The 13314-nt window shown below is 38.5% G+C and overlaps 1 protein-coding gene across 8 annotated transcripts in view; it reads right to left on the minus strand.

Annotated features, from left to right (window-relative positions):
• DNAH7 (dynein axonemal heavy chain 7) overlaps positions 1 to 13314 on the minus strand; it is a 257248-nt gene that overhangs the window by 128973 nt on the left and 114961 nt on the right. For all 8 annotated transcript variants that reach the window (XM_019974246.2, XM_019974250.2, XM_019974240.2 and 5 more), the window contains 2 exons: positions 6806 to 7018; positions 3495 to 3593 (listed from right to left, as the gene is read on the minus strand). In XM_019974246.2, the coding sequence (XP_019829805.2) occupies positions 3495 to 3593; positions 6806 to 7018 (312 nt within the window). The remainder of the gene's footprint in view (positions 1 to 3494; positions 3594 to 6805; positions 7019 to 13314) is intronic.

The raw sequence follows: 13314 nt of genomic DNA on the forward strand, positions 1-13314 counted from the left end.
ATGCATTGTGCTTTTGGTGGTGTATTTAAGAAATTTTTGCCTAACCCAAATTCACAAGGGATTTTTCCTGTTTTCTTCTTCAGATGTTGTGGTTTTACATATTTTCCAGTTAAAAAGTTAAAAGATGAACATTATCTGATTTCAAGGCTTATTATAAAAACAGTATCATACTAGCATAAAAATAGACAAAATATAACAATGGAATAGAAGAGAGAGACCAGATATAGATCCAGACACATATGAAAACTCATTCTCAAGCAAAAACAATCCAGTAAAGATTAAACAAATAGTCTTTGAACAAAGTATGCTAGGATACCTGGATTTATCAAAATAATGAACTTGAATCCATACCTCATATCATATATAAAAATAAGTTTAACAGTATTTTAATCAGTGTAGTGGGTAGTATGTTAATCCTTTTAGTGTTCCTCAAAAATTTATGTTAGAATGTCACCTTGTCTGGAAATAAGATCTTTGCAGATGTAATTAGATCAGATGAGATCCTACTGGACCCTAACTCCAGTGACTGGTATCTATACAACAGAAAGGAGAGGAAGATGCAAACTCAAGCACACCTGGGAAACAAGGCCATCCTAGTGATGGGGACAGAAGCTGAAGCCACCAGGGAACCACCAATGACAAGCCAAGGAACATGAAAGATCGTCAGGAGCCATCAGAAGCTAAGAAAAAGCAAGGAAGGGTTCTTTCCTAAAGAATCTTTACCTTCTTTCAGAGGTAACCAACAGCTTATTTCAGACTTTTTTCCTCCAGAACTGTGAGAAAATAAATTTCTGTTGTTTTAAACCACCAAGTTTGTGGTTCTCTGTTATGGAAGCTTTAGAAAAATAATATAATCACATAATATAGGATTGGAAAGAATTATAATTCCACATATAGTTTATATGAGAATATAAAGTCACTTTCAAGGTCTAAGAAACATTCCTTTATAAACCACTAAGGCTATTTCATAAGCATTATAGCAACTTAGGGCTTCCCTGGTGGCTCAGTTGGTAAAGAATCTGCCTGCAATGTGGGAGACCTGGGTTCAATTCCTGGGTTGGGAAGATTCCCCTGGAGAAGGGAATGGCAACCCACCCCAGTATTCTGGCCTGGAAAATTCATGTCTGCGGAATTCATGTCTGGCCTGGAGACCCCAGTCCATGGGGTCACAGAGAGTCAGACACAACTGAGAGACATTCATTTCACTTCACAGCAACCTATGTGGTAAAGCATCTGTCTGCAATGCAGGAGACCTGGGTTTGATCCCTGGGTTGGGAAGATACCCTGGAGAAGGAAATGGCAACCCAATCCAGTATTCTTGCCTAGAAAATTCCATGGATGGAGGAGCCTGGTGGGCTACAGTCCATGGGGTCTCAAAGAGTTGGGCATGACTGAGTGACTTCACTTCACTTTGAAGGAACCAGATGCCATGATCTTAGTTTTCTGAATGTTGAGCTTTAAGCCAACTTTTTCACTCTCCTCTTTCACTTTCATCAACAGGCTCTTTAGTTCTTCTTCGCTTTCTGCCATAAGGGTGGTGTCATCTGCATATCTGAGGTTATTGATATTTCTCCCAGCCATCTTGATTCCAGCTTGTGCTTCCTCCAGTCCAGTGTTTCTCATGATGTACTCTGCATAGAAGTTAAATAAACAGGGTGACAATATACAGCCTTGACATACTCCTTTTCCTGTTTGGAACCAGTCTGTTGTTCCATGTCCAATTCTAACTGTTGCTTCCTGACCTGCACACAGATTTCTCAAGAGGCAGGTCAGGTGGTCTGGTATTCCCATCTCTTTCAGAATTTTCCACAGTTTCTTGTGATCCACACAGTCAAAGGCTTTGGCAAAGTCAATAAAGTAGAAATAGATGTTTTTCTGGAACTCTCTTGCTTTTTTGATGATCCAGCAGATGTTGGCAATTTGATCTCTGGTTCCTCTGCCTTTTCTAAAACCATCTTGTACATCTGGAAGTTCATGGTTCACGTATTGCTAAAGCCTTGCTTGGTAGCCATGCCCTTCTCCAGGGGATCTTACTGACCAAGGAATCAAAACCAGATCTCCTACATCACAGGCAGATTCTTTATCATCTGAGTCACCAGTGCTTAGGAGTAACTATTCATAAAACTCTTAGAACAGGGTCAGGTACATTGTAAATGCATACTGTTTGCCAAGTAAACAAAAATATCTTCTCAGATTGTTCAAATTATTTATGGTTAATCTTAAAGAAGCAGACAATTCCAGATCATATCTGGTAGCTAGTGGGTCTCAATCAAGACCAGTTCCTTTCACCAGTTCCTCTCTGCCAGGTAGAGAGTTGGGAATACATGGAGTTGTCCTTCTGGTTGTATTACTGTGCAAGTCCAGAGACACTGGGGGGACCAGGGATGCCAAGAGTTTGTAGCATATGGGACAGTCTCTCAAAACAGGGAACTGTCCTATTTGAAAATGCCAGCTATGCTCCATTTGTGAAATATTGCTCGAGAAATATTTGCTGAATGAATACACAGCTATAGGAGGACACATCTAAATGAGATATACCTCTACTTCATAAAAATAAATAGAGCTTTACTTATATTTATTCCTGGAAAATCTGTATAGTGTACTAGTACCAAAGAAACTGAGGGAAATTTTTAACAAGAAATTTTGAACCAATTCCCTGAAAACTTGATCTATAAAATATTTGCACTGTCAATTCCAAATACTAACGGGAGCTTCTTTCAGAATGATGAAACATTGTTCCTATGGATAGCTAAGGGCACTGGGGCACACCACAGTGGCAGTGCCACTTCTGTCCTCCCTATGAGAGTCTTCTGATCTCAGTTTCTACACATCGGAAGCTAACTGTCCATACCTCAAGGTAGTGCAAGACAGAGTAACTCTCCCATGTGTCAGCAGCCCACTGCCCACCACCCCCAGGCACTTCTACTGGGAATGGGGAAGGAAAAACAGTGACATCACATGGCAATACAGGAACTTTAACCATCACTCTGTAATTCTTTACTACTACTTATAATCTAATTTTTAAAATATAACAATATTACTAACCCTAGTTCTTAAATTATCCTGAAAAAAAAAAAAAACCAATTTCCTAAAAGACACTGCACTCTTAAGCTTATTTTTCACTTCTTCGATCATTAATTTTGACAAACATTTGCAAAGTATCCCTCTGTGTAAAGGATTCAATGGTGTGTTTCACCAATTACTTTCCTCCATGGAGTCTATTTCCTAGTGAGATTTATAAGCAAACTTTCTGTGACTTTTGGATGCTTATTATATTCTGCAGTAGAAAAAAAGTACTACTTAAAAAAATCCCAAGTTGTTAAAAGTTACTTTAACAACAAAGCTAGCTAAAAACATTTCAAATAAAACATGGAGTGACCTACCTTTCTCTGTTTTCTACACTGGAAGTTTCTCAATGGGACTTGAAAACTTGGACACTTGATAAATACATTATTAGAAGAGTTTTGATACATTAGAGTAAGAAATGTTCTTACCTCAAAGAGTGGTAAATCGTGGGATAAAAATTTCGGCAAATTTACATCAATAATAGATCTAAGCAGCAGAATTTCTTCATTTTCATTTGGATATTTCAGCTGAAAGAAAATACAGTCATGATGACATCTGCATCTGTTAACCGCACTCCATGCATGTTCATACACACAAGCACCCAGGCCCCAGAGGGCATTCAAACCCATGCAAAGATGTTATTTATTTTCATTTCACTGAGCTGTTATTAATTTTAGAAACTGACGATTATACTTGTTGAATTTTATAGTAGTTTATAATGAAATTTGAAGTTTAACGTTTAACTGCCTTCTCACAGATGCTCTGGGTAAAAAGCTATTGGTCATGATTTTCAATGAGTTTGGGAGTTGCCATTGCTTCTATCCTGGGTAAGACCTTGCTTGTCTTATGCATTCAAAACCAGCAGTCAGTTGATAAAGTGTAAATAATCATTAAAAATGGGGACTCATTAAAAGATTTAAAGTTAAAACATATAAATATTCACTTATTTGCCCATATTTTGGTGCCAAGGCTTTTTCTCTGAGGGTGGAGTTCTGCACAATTTTTCTTGTACAAAGCAAAAACAATCAATAATGAGTCATCACTCTAGTTTTTTGTGTTTTGTTGTTTCTATTTTTTAAAGATAATCATTCTCTTCAAAGATACTTAGGAGACAATCTAAATGTAGCATCCTCATGAATTGTTGTTTTTCAGTCTTTCTTTTCTTATCCACACCTAACTCCAACTAAACTTTTTAGCATTTCATCTTTACTCAGTCTTTCTTAAACAAGGAACTCAGTTTTCATAAATACAAACCTCTTCTTTTTATGCTCATATACCATCAGTTTCAATGACAATTAATTAAAGGACATAACAATAATAACCAACTAGCTTCAGAAAGTTTTGGGAACAAGCCACCTGACCACAAGTGGGAGGGCAGGGTGGCATGCCACCTTCTAACTGCACACTTGGTACTAGCATGCTTGAGGGTATTCCCCCAGCAGAGTGGAGAGGGCTGGTTAATGCACTGTCACTTGAGTGGAGGATGCTTTGGAAAATATATATTAAATTCCAAAACACCCAGGATTTACTAAAAACATGGCTGAACTCAATTTGTTGCTCATGCCCATAAGATGGTTCATGTAATTCACAAAAAAATTTGAACTCAGAAATGTTTCTCTCAACTTCTATACTTTATTCAAAATTTCACACCAAAGCTATTCCCGCCATCATCAGTTTAGGTTTCCAGAACCCTCATCCTGTTCTCTGGAATCTTTCTAGTAAATTCCATACTTCTACTTAATTGGCTTTAACTGTACAAAGTCAATGATGCCTGGCAGTTAAGTCCTGCTGTCTCTGAATTACCAGAGCTCCCAAACCTAAAGCTGGCTCTGCTAATATGGACTTTGTCTTTGCATCAACCTAGAATCCCAGGGATGGGGCGCCTGGTGAGCGGCCGTCTATGGGGTCGCACAGAGTCAGACACGACTGAAGCGACTTAGCAGCAGCAGCAGCAGCAGCAACCACACATCAATTATGAAGTGTCAGAAGTCTGTTTTGTCGAAAGGCTGTCATCTTAAAACAAACATTTAAATTGTTTCCTGATAAAATAGAAACAAACTTCAAACTATTCAAGCCAACACATTCAACAATTCTAAATTAGCTTTTGACAAAGAATGATAGGATTCATTTGCAGAATTCATTTGCTGCATAACTTTAATAGTTCAATTCCACAGTCAAGATGTCAGGGATGACATACAGTAGGACAAAGCATTATCCTTCCCATTATCTGACCACAATGCAATCATGACACGTCAGGTTAATACAAATTGTTGCTTCTAGTTGCATTTGTTTATTACTAAAAATAATGACTTGAAGTCATGTTAGACAAATGTGAAATAGAATATCACTACTATATATCAGAATTATTGGTAACATCATCTAGAAGTCAAAAATGCATGCCATTGTTTTTAATCACACAGGATATATTTTAAAATCTCCCAGTCATGAACATGAAAATTTTTATAAGCTACAAGGTTAAAGTTTGCCTTTTGCTGTTAATTAATCCCATGGACAGATGAGCCTGGCAGCCTACAGTCCATAGGGTCTCAAAGAGTTGGACACGACCGAAGCAACTTAGCACACGTGGCCTATCTTGCTTACTTTCATAAAGAAAAAACAAGAGTTATACTTTATGTTTCTACAAAATACTTCCAATGAAAAGTTACCCAAATCTTAAAATATTTGGCCTTTTTATCAATATAATTATGATTCATACTATCTTAAAATGCACACATTATACTGCAAATCCATTACAGGTGGTATGAGTGTGTGCATGCTCAGTCATGTCTGACCCTTTGCAACCCCCTGGACTCTAGCCCACCAGGCTCCTTCCTCTGTCCATGGAGTTTTCCAGGAAAGAATACTGAAGTAGAATGCCATTTCCTACTCCAGGGGATCTTCCTGACCCAGAGATAGAGCTTGCATCTCTTGTGTCTCCTGCCTTGGCAGGTGGATTTTTTACCACTGCACCTTGCAAATCCATTACTGCTAGTCCATAGTTATTAAATAACAATGTCTAGGAATTTTGTACGTTTGTATTAATTATACACACATTGTTGCTTTTAAAGTTACATATATTCACATAGACTAAATGCTTTCAAAGTATTTCTCAGCAGCAAGGAATTTTATTCCTCAGTAGTACTCAGTTTCGTATAATTAAAACTGTGGGATGGAACTCAAATCACTAATCACATGGCTGCTGCTGCTGCTGCTGCTGCTGCTAAGTCGCTTCAGTCGTGTCCGATTCTGTGCGACCCCATAAATGGCAGCCCACCAGGCTCCCCCGTCCCTCGGATTCTACAGGCAAGAACACTGGAGTGGTTTGCCATTTCCTTATCCAATGCATGAAAGTGAAAAGTGAAAGGGAAGTCAGTCATGGCCGACTCTTCTCGACCCCGTGGACAGCAGCCCACCAGGCTCGTCCCTCCATGGGATTTTCCAGGCAAGAGTACTGAAGTGGGTTGCCATTGCCTTCTCCAAATCACATGGCTAAAGTTTTACAAATCATAAAATTTCCTTTTTCATGTATGCAAATGATCAACTATTTTAGTACAATAGGGAACTTTTTTTCCAGTTGATGGAACCAATCAGTTATTGGAGCTCTGTAAAGACACATGGTCCTGAGATTTACAAACAGGAAATGAATGAGTTAAGAAGTGGCAAAACCAATACAATATTGTAAAGTTAAAAAATAAAATAAAATAAATAAATAAATAAAGAAGTTACTCGAGTTTTTTACCTTTAGATTCCCGGCAGCGGTAAGCACTGACTTCACAGCTCTCATTCCATAGTCATAGTGATGCTGTGACGACAACTGCTCTGAACACAGGCGATATGTAGCCACAATCTTCACTGACAGTGGCCGAGCTGTGACAAAGCCACAGGAGTACAGGACGATTTCAGCAATCATAGCGTAGTCAGGCACCATCATTGCTACTGTCCGAAAGAGCGCCTATGGGAGTGGAGAAAAGGTGCTTTATAAACAGGCCATCATGAAGATAGCTCGACTCTTTATAGCATGCTACAGTGTTATAGCTTTTTTGTAATAATATTGTTATAATATCCATATCCTATAGATAAAACATTTTAAAATGTGACTTCTTATTATTGTTATATAATGAAGAAACCATTAACTTTTATCCAAATATTTTTTCTGAAATTATGCTTTGAGAACACTTCAAATTTCTGTCATACCTGGGGCTTTGGTGAATTATCAACTTACTTAAGTATTAAGTATCCATTATGTTCTATTCCTTTGTAGAAAGTGACATGTTACAGGGAAAAAGCATCAGACTCTGCTAAGATGTTGGGTTTCTCATTGGAGCTGTTAGAAAGTGGCTGGTATTGGGAGACTGTGCTCTAAGTGAAGATCTCTAGATATCTAATTGATTAAGGTAACTCCTAATAACAAGGGTATGTTACATAAGTGATGAATTTTGAGATATTTTTTAACCTTTTTGAGTCTTCAGTCACCATGTCAGTTCAAGCATAATAAAGGGAAAAAAGCTGAAAACAAGTATAGGACGATTATTATTAGAGATAAATCCATTTTCCTAATTCTAAGATAATTTTTCCTCATGGTATTTTAAATGTTGTGGGACAAATGTTGTGTGATGGAAGGCAAATAGAAAACTAAATATATTTGGAAAGAATAAGAAAATTTAACTTTAAAAGGTGAGTTTCAATCAGAACTTATTTCAATAGCTCAAGCATGAAAACATGGTTTTCCTATACTAAAGCAGGAGAACAACAGTGTTACATAAAATTACAATTATATTCAAATAATGAATAATAATTGTACGGAATTACAGTCACATTCAGACAGGTTATAAATACCTTTTGGGAACTAGCTAAGTTACGGAAAACACAAGGCAGGTTGAGAATAAGGACATTTTGCCTTAGTGATCTGTTATGACACTTAATTGAGAAGAAAAGACTTGCATCAAGCAAGATCCTTCCAATGCATTACATTAATTACTAGCTAGAGGTCTTAGCATTGCTATTTTATCAGTAAGTTTAGAATTCAAGAAGGGAAATAATAAAATATTAAAAGTATAGAGCATGAACAAATAATTTGTAACAGAGATGTTTAAGCACGTGCTTAAAACTACTACATACCTGGGGGGGGGGTGGGGAATGCAAGAGAATTACTATAAAGTTGGTACCTCTTTTAAAAGGTAGGTTCTCAATAACTTTTTTTTAATCAATAAAATAGAGAATGAATGAATGAATGAACTAGTGATTTAGCTGGTCAATGCCTAAGTTAGGGCGATACAAACTTTCTTTTATCTTATTCAGTCACTAAGTCATGTCCAATTTTTTGTGATTGCATGGACTGTAGCACGCCAGCCTTCCCTGTCCTCCACTATCTCCCAGACTTTGACCAAATTCATGTCCACTGAGTCAGTGATGCTATCTGACCATCTCATCCACTGCCTCCCCCTTCTCCTTTTGCCTTCAGTCTTTCTTAGCATCAGGGTTGGAGCTTCAGCAAGAGTCCTTCCAATGAATATTCAGGGTTGATTTCCTTTGGTATTAACTGGTTTGATCTCCTTGCTGTCCAAGGGACTCTCAAGAGTTTTCTCCAGCACCATATTTAAAAAGGATTAATTCTTCGGCACCCTGCCTTCTTAATGGTTCAATTCTCACATCCGTACATAACTACTGGAAAACCATACCTTTGACTATAGGGGGCCTTTGTCAGCAAGGTGGTGTCTCTGCCTTTTAATTAGCTGTCTAGGTTTGTCATGCTGTCTCGGTTGGTCATAACTTTTCTTCCAAGGAGCAAGTTTCTTTTAATTTCATGGCTGCCGTCACTACCTGCAGTGATTTTGGAGCCCCAAAAAATAAAGTCTGTCACTGTTTCCACTGTTTCCCCATCTATTTGCCATGAAGTGATGGGACCAGATGCCATGATCTTAGTTTTCTGAATGTTGAGTTTTAAGCCAACTTTTTCACTCTCCTATACAGCATATTAAAAAGCAGAGACATTACTTTACCAAGAAAGGTCCATCTAGTCAAAGCTATGGTTTTTCTAGTAGTCATGTATGGATGTGAAAGTTGGACTATATAGAAAGTTGAGTGCCAAAGAATTGATGTTTTTGAACTGTGGTGTTGGAGAAGACTCTTGAGAGTCCCTTGGACTGCAAGGAGATGCAACCAGTCCATCCTAAAGGAGATCAGTCCTGAATACTCATTGGAAGGACTGATACTGAAGCTGAAACTCCAATACTTTGGCCATCTGATGCAAAGAACTGACTCATTAGAAAAGACCCTGATGCTGGGAAAGACTGAAGGCAGGAGAAGGGAATGACAGAGGATGAGATGGTTGGATGGCATCACCGACTCAATGGACATGAGTTTGTGTAAACTCCAGGAGTTGGTGATGGACAGGGAGGCCTGTTGTGCTGGAGTCTATGGGGTCACAAAGAGTTGGACAGGGAGGCCTGTTGTGCTGGAGTCTATGGGGTCACAAAGAGTTGGACACGACTGAGCGACTGAACTGAACTGAACTGAGGTTTGTCATAACTTTCCTCCCAAGAAGTAGGCGTCTTTTAATTTCATGGCACAGTCATCGTCCACAGTCATTTTGGAGCCCAAGAAAATAAAACTTGTCATTGCTTCCACCTTTTCCTTCTATTTGCCATGAAGTGATGGGACAGGATGCCATGATCTTAGTTTTTTGAATGTTGAGTTTTAAATCCGTTTTTTCACTCTCCTCTTTCACCCTCATCAAGTGACTCTTTAGTTCCTCTTCACTTTCTGCCATTAGAGTGACATGAGATACATATCTGAGGTTGTTGGTATTTCTCCCGGCAATCTTGATTCCAGCTTGTGCTTCATCCAGCACAGTATTTCACATGATGTGCTCTACATATAAGTTAAAAAAGCAGGGTGACAATATACAACCTTCTCATATTCCTTTCCCAATTTTGAACCAGTCCATTGTTCCGTGTCTGGTTCTAACTGTTGCTTCTTGACCTGCATACAGGTTTCTCAAGAGACATGTAAGGAGGTCTGGTATTCCCATTTCTTGAAGAATTTTCCACAGTTTGTTGTGATCTATACAGTCAAAGGCTTTAGCATAGCCAATGAAGCAGATGTTTTTCTGGAACTCTCTTGCTTTCTCCATGACCCAACAAATGCTGGCAATTTAATCTCTGGTTCCTTTGCCTTTTGTAAACCCAGCTTGTACATCTGGACGTTCTCGGCTCATGTTTTGCTGAAGCCTAGCTTGAAGGATTTTGAGCATTACCTTGCTTGCATGTGAAATGAACACAACTGTATGGTAGTTTGAACATTCTTTGGCATTGTCCTTCTTTGGTCCAAGAATGATAACTCACCTTCCCCAGTCCTGTGGCCAGTGCTGAGTATTCCAAATTTGCTGACATACTGAGTGCAGCATTTTAACAGTATCATCTTTTAGGATTTGAAATAGCTCAGCTGGAATTCCATCACCTCCACTAGCTTTGTTCATAATAACGCTTCCTAAAGTCTACTTGACCTCACACTCCAGGATGTCCGGCTCTAAGTAAGTGACCAAACCATAGTGGTCATTAAGATATTTTTTGCTTTCCTTATTTGTATTCTTGCTACCTCTTCTTAATCTCATCTGCTTCTGTTAGGTCCTTGCCATTTATGTCCTTTATCATGAGCATCCTTGCATGAAATGAAAGGGTAATTTAGTGCTTTAAAAATTAATTTGGATTCTGGCTTACCCCATGGCATACTTTCTTGTGTGTTAAAAAAAAAAAAAAAAAGAACAGGAAAGTATAGATCCAGGTAAACTGCCAGAGCTTGAATAAATTCCAGTACATGTAATCAGTGTTAGCATTACCCTCCATGTTTACCTCAGCAGAAATAAACGATTGAGAATAATTATTCTACTGCCTCTGCCCTATAGGGTGGAAGAAGAAGGGCAATACATAAGGAATTATAAATACTTCCTAGAGGAGGCTTTCAAAGAACTACATGTTTGGAAGAACAACAACAAAATCTCAAGCAGTAACTTGTTACCATTTCTTCCTTTAGAGATTAGAAATAGATTTCATAATGCTGCGACCTGTTCAGAAATGAGCTAGGTTTTGCTTGAGTGAAATGGAGGATTCAGGATCTATTTCACTTTTTTTCTCTGTACTAACGGAGTGTTTCACACTGCTTGCTCTGAGGAAAGCTATGTATCAGAATGTGTTAGCATCTGCAAATCCTCCTGACTGTAGAACAAAACCCTCAATGAACCCCTGACTTCTTGTTCACCTGGAACACCAGACTCCCTCAAATCTCCCCAGACGCTCACACGTCCTTCAGCTCCTAGTTCTGTCTTCTGTCATGCAAAGCAGCCTTGTGTCACAGAGGCCAGGCTCCGTCACTGGAACTGAGCCCAGTTTCACTTGCATTTTCTTCTTCTTGTGCCTTTAGAGTTGGATGCCACAATGTATCATGTTATTGACTTTGTGACATCAGAAGATATAGAATATGCCTATTTTCCATACTACCCAAAGCAATCTATGAATTTAATGCGATCCCCATCACATTACTCATAACATTTTCCACAGAACTAAATCCTAAAATTTATATCACAAAGAGTGTGACATGACTTAGTGACTGAACATAGAAGACTCAGAATTGCCAAAGCAATCCTGAGGAAAAAGAACAAAGCTGGAGGCATACCCACCCAGACTTCAGACAATACTACAAGACTCCATTAATCAAAATAGCACAAAAACAGACATATCAATGGAACAGAATGGACAGCCCGGAAGTAAACCCACACACCTACAGTCAATCTTTGACAAAGAAGGCAAGAATATACAATGGTGAAAAGATAGTCTCTTTAGCAAGTAGTGTTAGAAAAGTTATACAGCCACTTGTAAATCAAAGAAGTCATAACATTCCCTCCCATTTTACACACACCAAAATAAAAAAAAAGTCAAAATGGCTTAAAGATTTAAATATAAGACAGGATTTCATAGAACTCCTAGAAGAAAACACAGGCAAAACATTCTCTGACATAAATTGTACCAATATTTTCTTAAGTCAGTCTCCCAAGGCAATGGAAATAGAGGAAAAAATGAACAAATGGGAATAATCAAACTTAAAAACTTTTGCACAGTAAAGGAAACCATAAATAAAATGAAAAGACAACCAACAGACTGGGAGAAAATATTTGCAAACAATGCAACCAACGGGGGCTTAATTTCCAAAATATATAAACATCTCATATAACTCAACAGCAAAAAAGCAAAAACCCAATCAAAAAATGAGCAGAAGACCTAAATAAATATTTCTCCAAAGAACATACATATAGCCAATAGGCACCTGAAAAGATGCTCAACTTCTCTAATTAGTAGAGAAATACAAATCAAAACTCCAGTGAGGTATCCCCTCACAGTGGTCAGAATGATCATCATATAAAGGTCTACAAATAATAAAAGCTGGAGAGGGTGTGAAGAAAAGGGAACCCTCCTTCATGGTTGGTGGGAATGTGAATTTGTGCAGCCACCATGGAAAACTGTACAGAGGTACTCCATAAACTAAAAAGAGTTGCCATAGGCTCCAGCAATCCAACTCCTGGGCATACAGCTAGGGGAAAAAAATGAAAATTCTAATTTGAGAAGATAAATGCACCCCAATGTTCACAGCAGCACTATTTACAACAGCCAAGACATGGAAACAACCCAACTGACCATAAGCTGATGACTGAAATAAGAATATGTTTTATATATATATATATATATGTTTAAGAATATGTGAGACATATATACATCATATATATAGAGAGAAAAAGAGCTATCACAAGGGTGACAGGTGAAACACTGCAGTAAGACATGTAAGAGAATACTGAAGAGGGGTGGGAGCAAGGCATGGCCATAGCACTGGCCAGGAACAGCAGGAGTTACAAGACTGGTTTTGGTAACTGGCTGAAAATGCTGGGTGAAGAAGAGGGAAGCTTCAAGGATGATCCTGAAGACATTAAAACACTTTCTGGGTCTCAGCAGGCTTTAAATAGATAGTTTTCAGACATTTAATCATGTCTGATTGTCTGCAGGCTGATGCATGAGCTGTAGCCTGCCAGGCTCCTCCATCCATGGAATTTTCCAGGCAAGAATACTGGAGTGGGATGCCATTTCCTACTCCAGGAAATCTTCCCAACTCAGGGATCGAACCTGTGTCTCTTGCCTCTTCTGCATTGGCAGATGGATTCTTTATCACTAGTCCCATCTGGGAAGCCCGTACATTTACATCTAT

Source organism: Bos indicus, chromosome 2 (genome assembly GCF_029378745.1).
Source record: "Bos indicus isolate NIAB-ARS_2022 breed Sahiwal x Tharparkar chromosome 2, NIAB-ARS_B.indTharparkar_mat_pri_1.0, whole genome shotgun sequence".
Lineage (NCBI taxonomy): Eukaryota > Metazoa > Chordata > Mammalia > Artiodactyla > Bovidae > Bos > Bos indicus.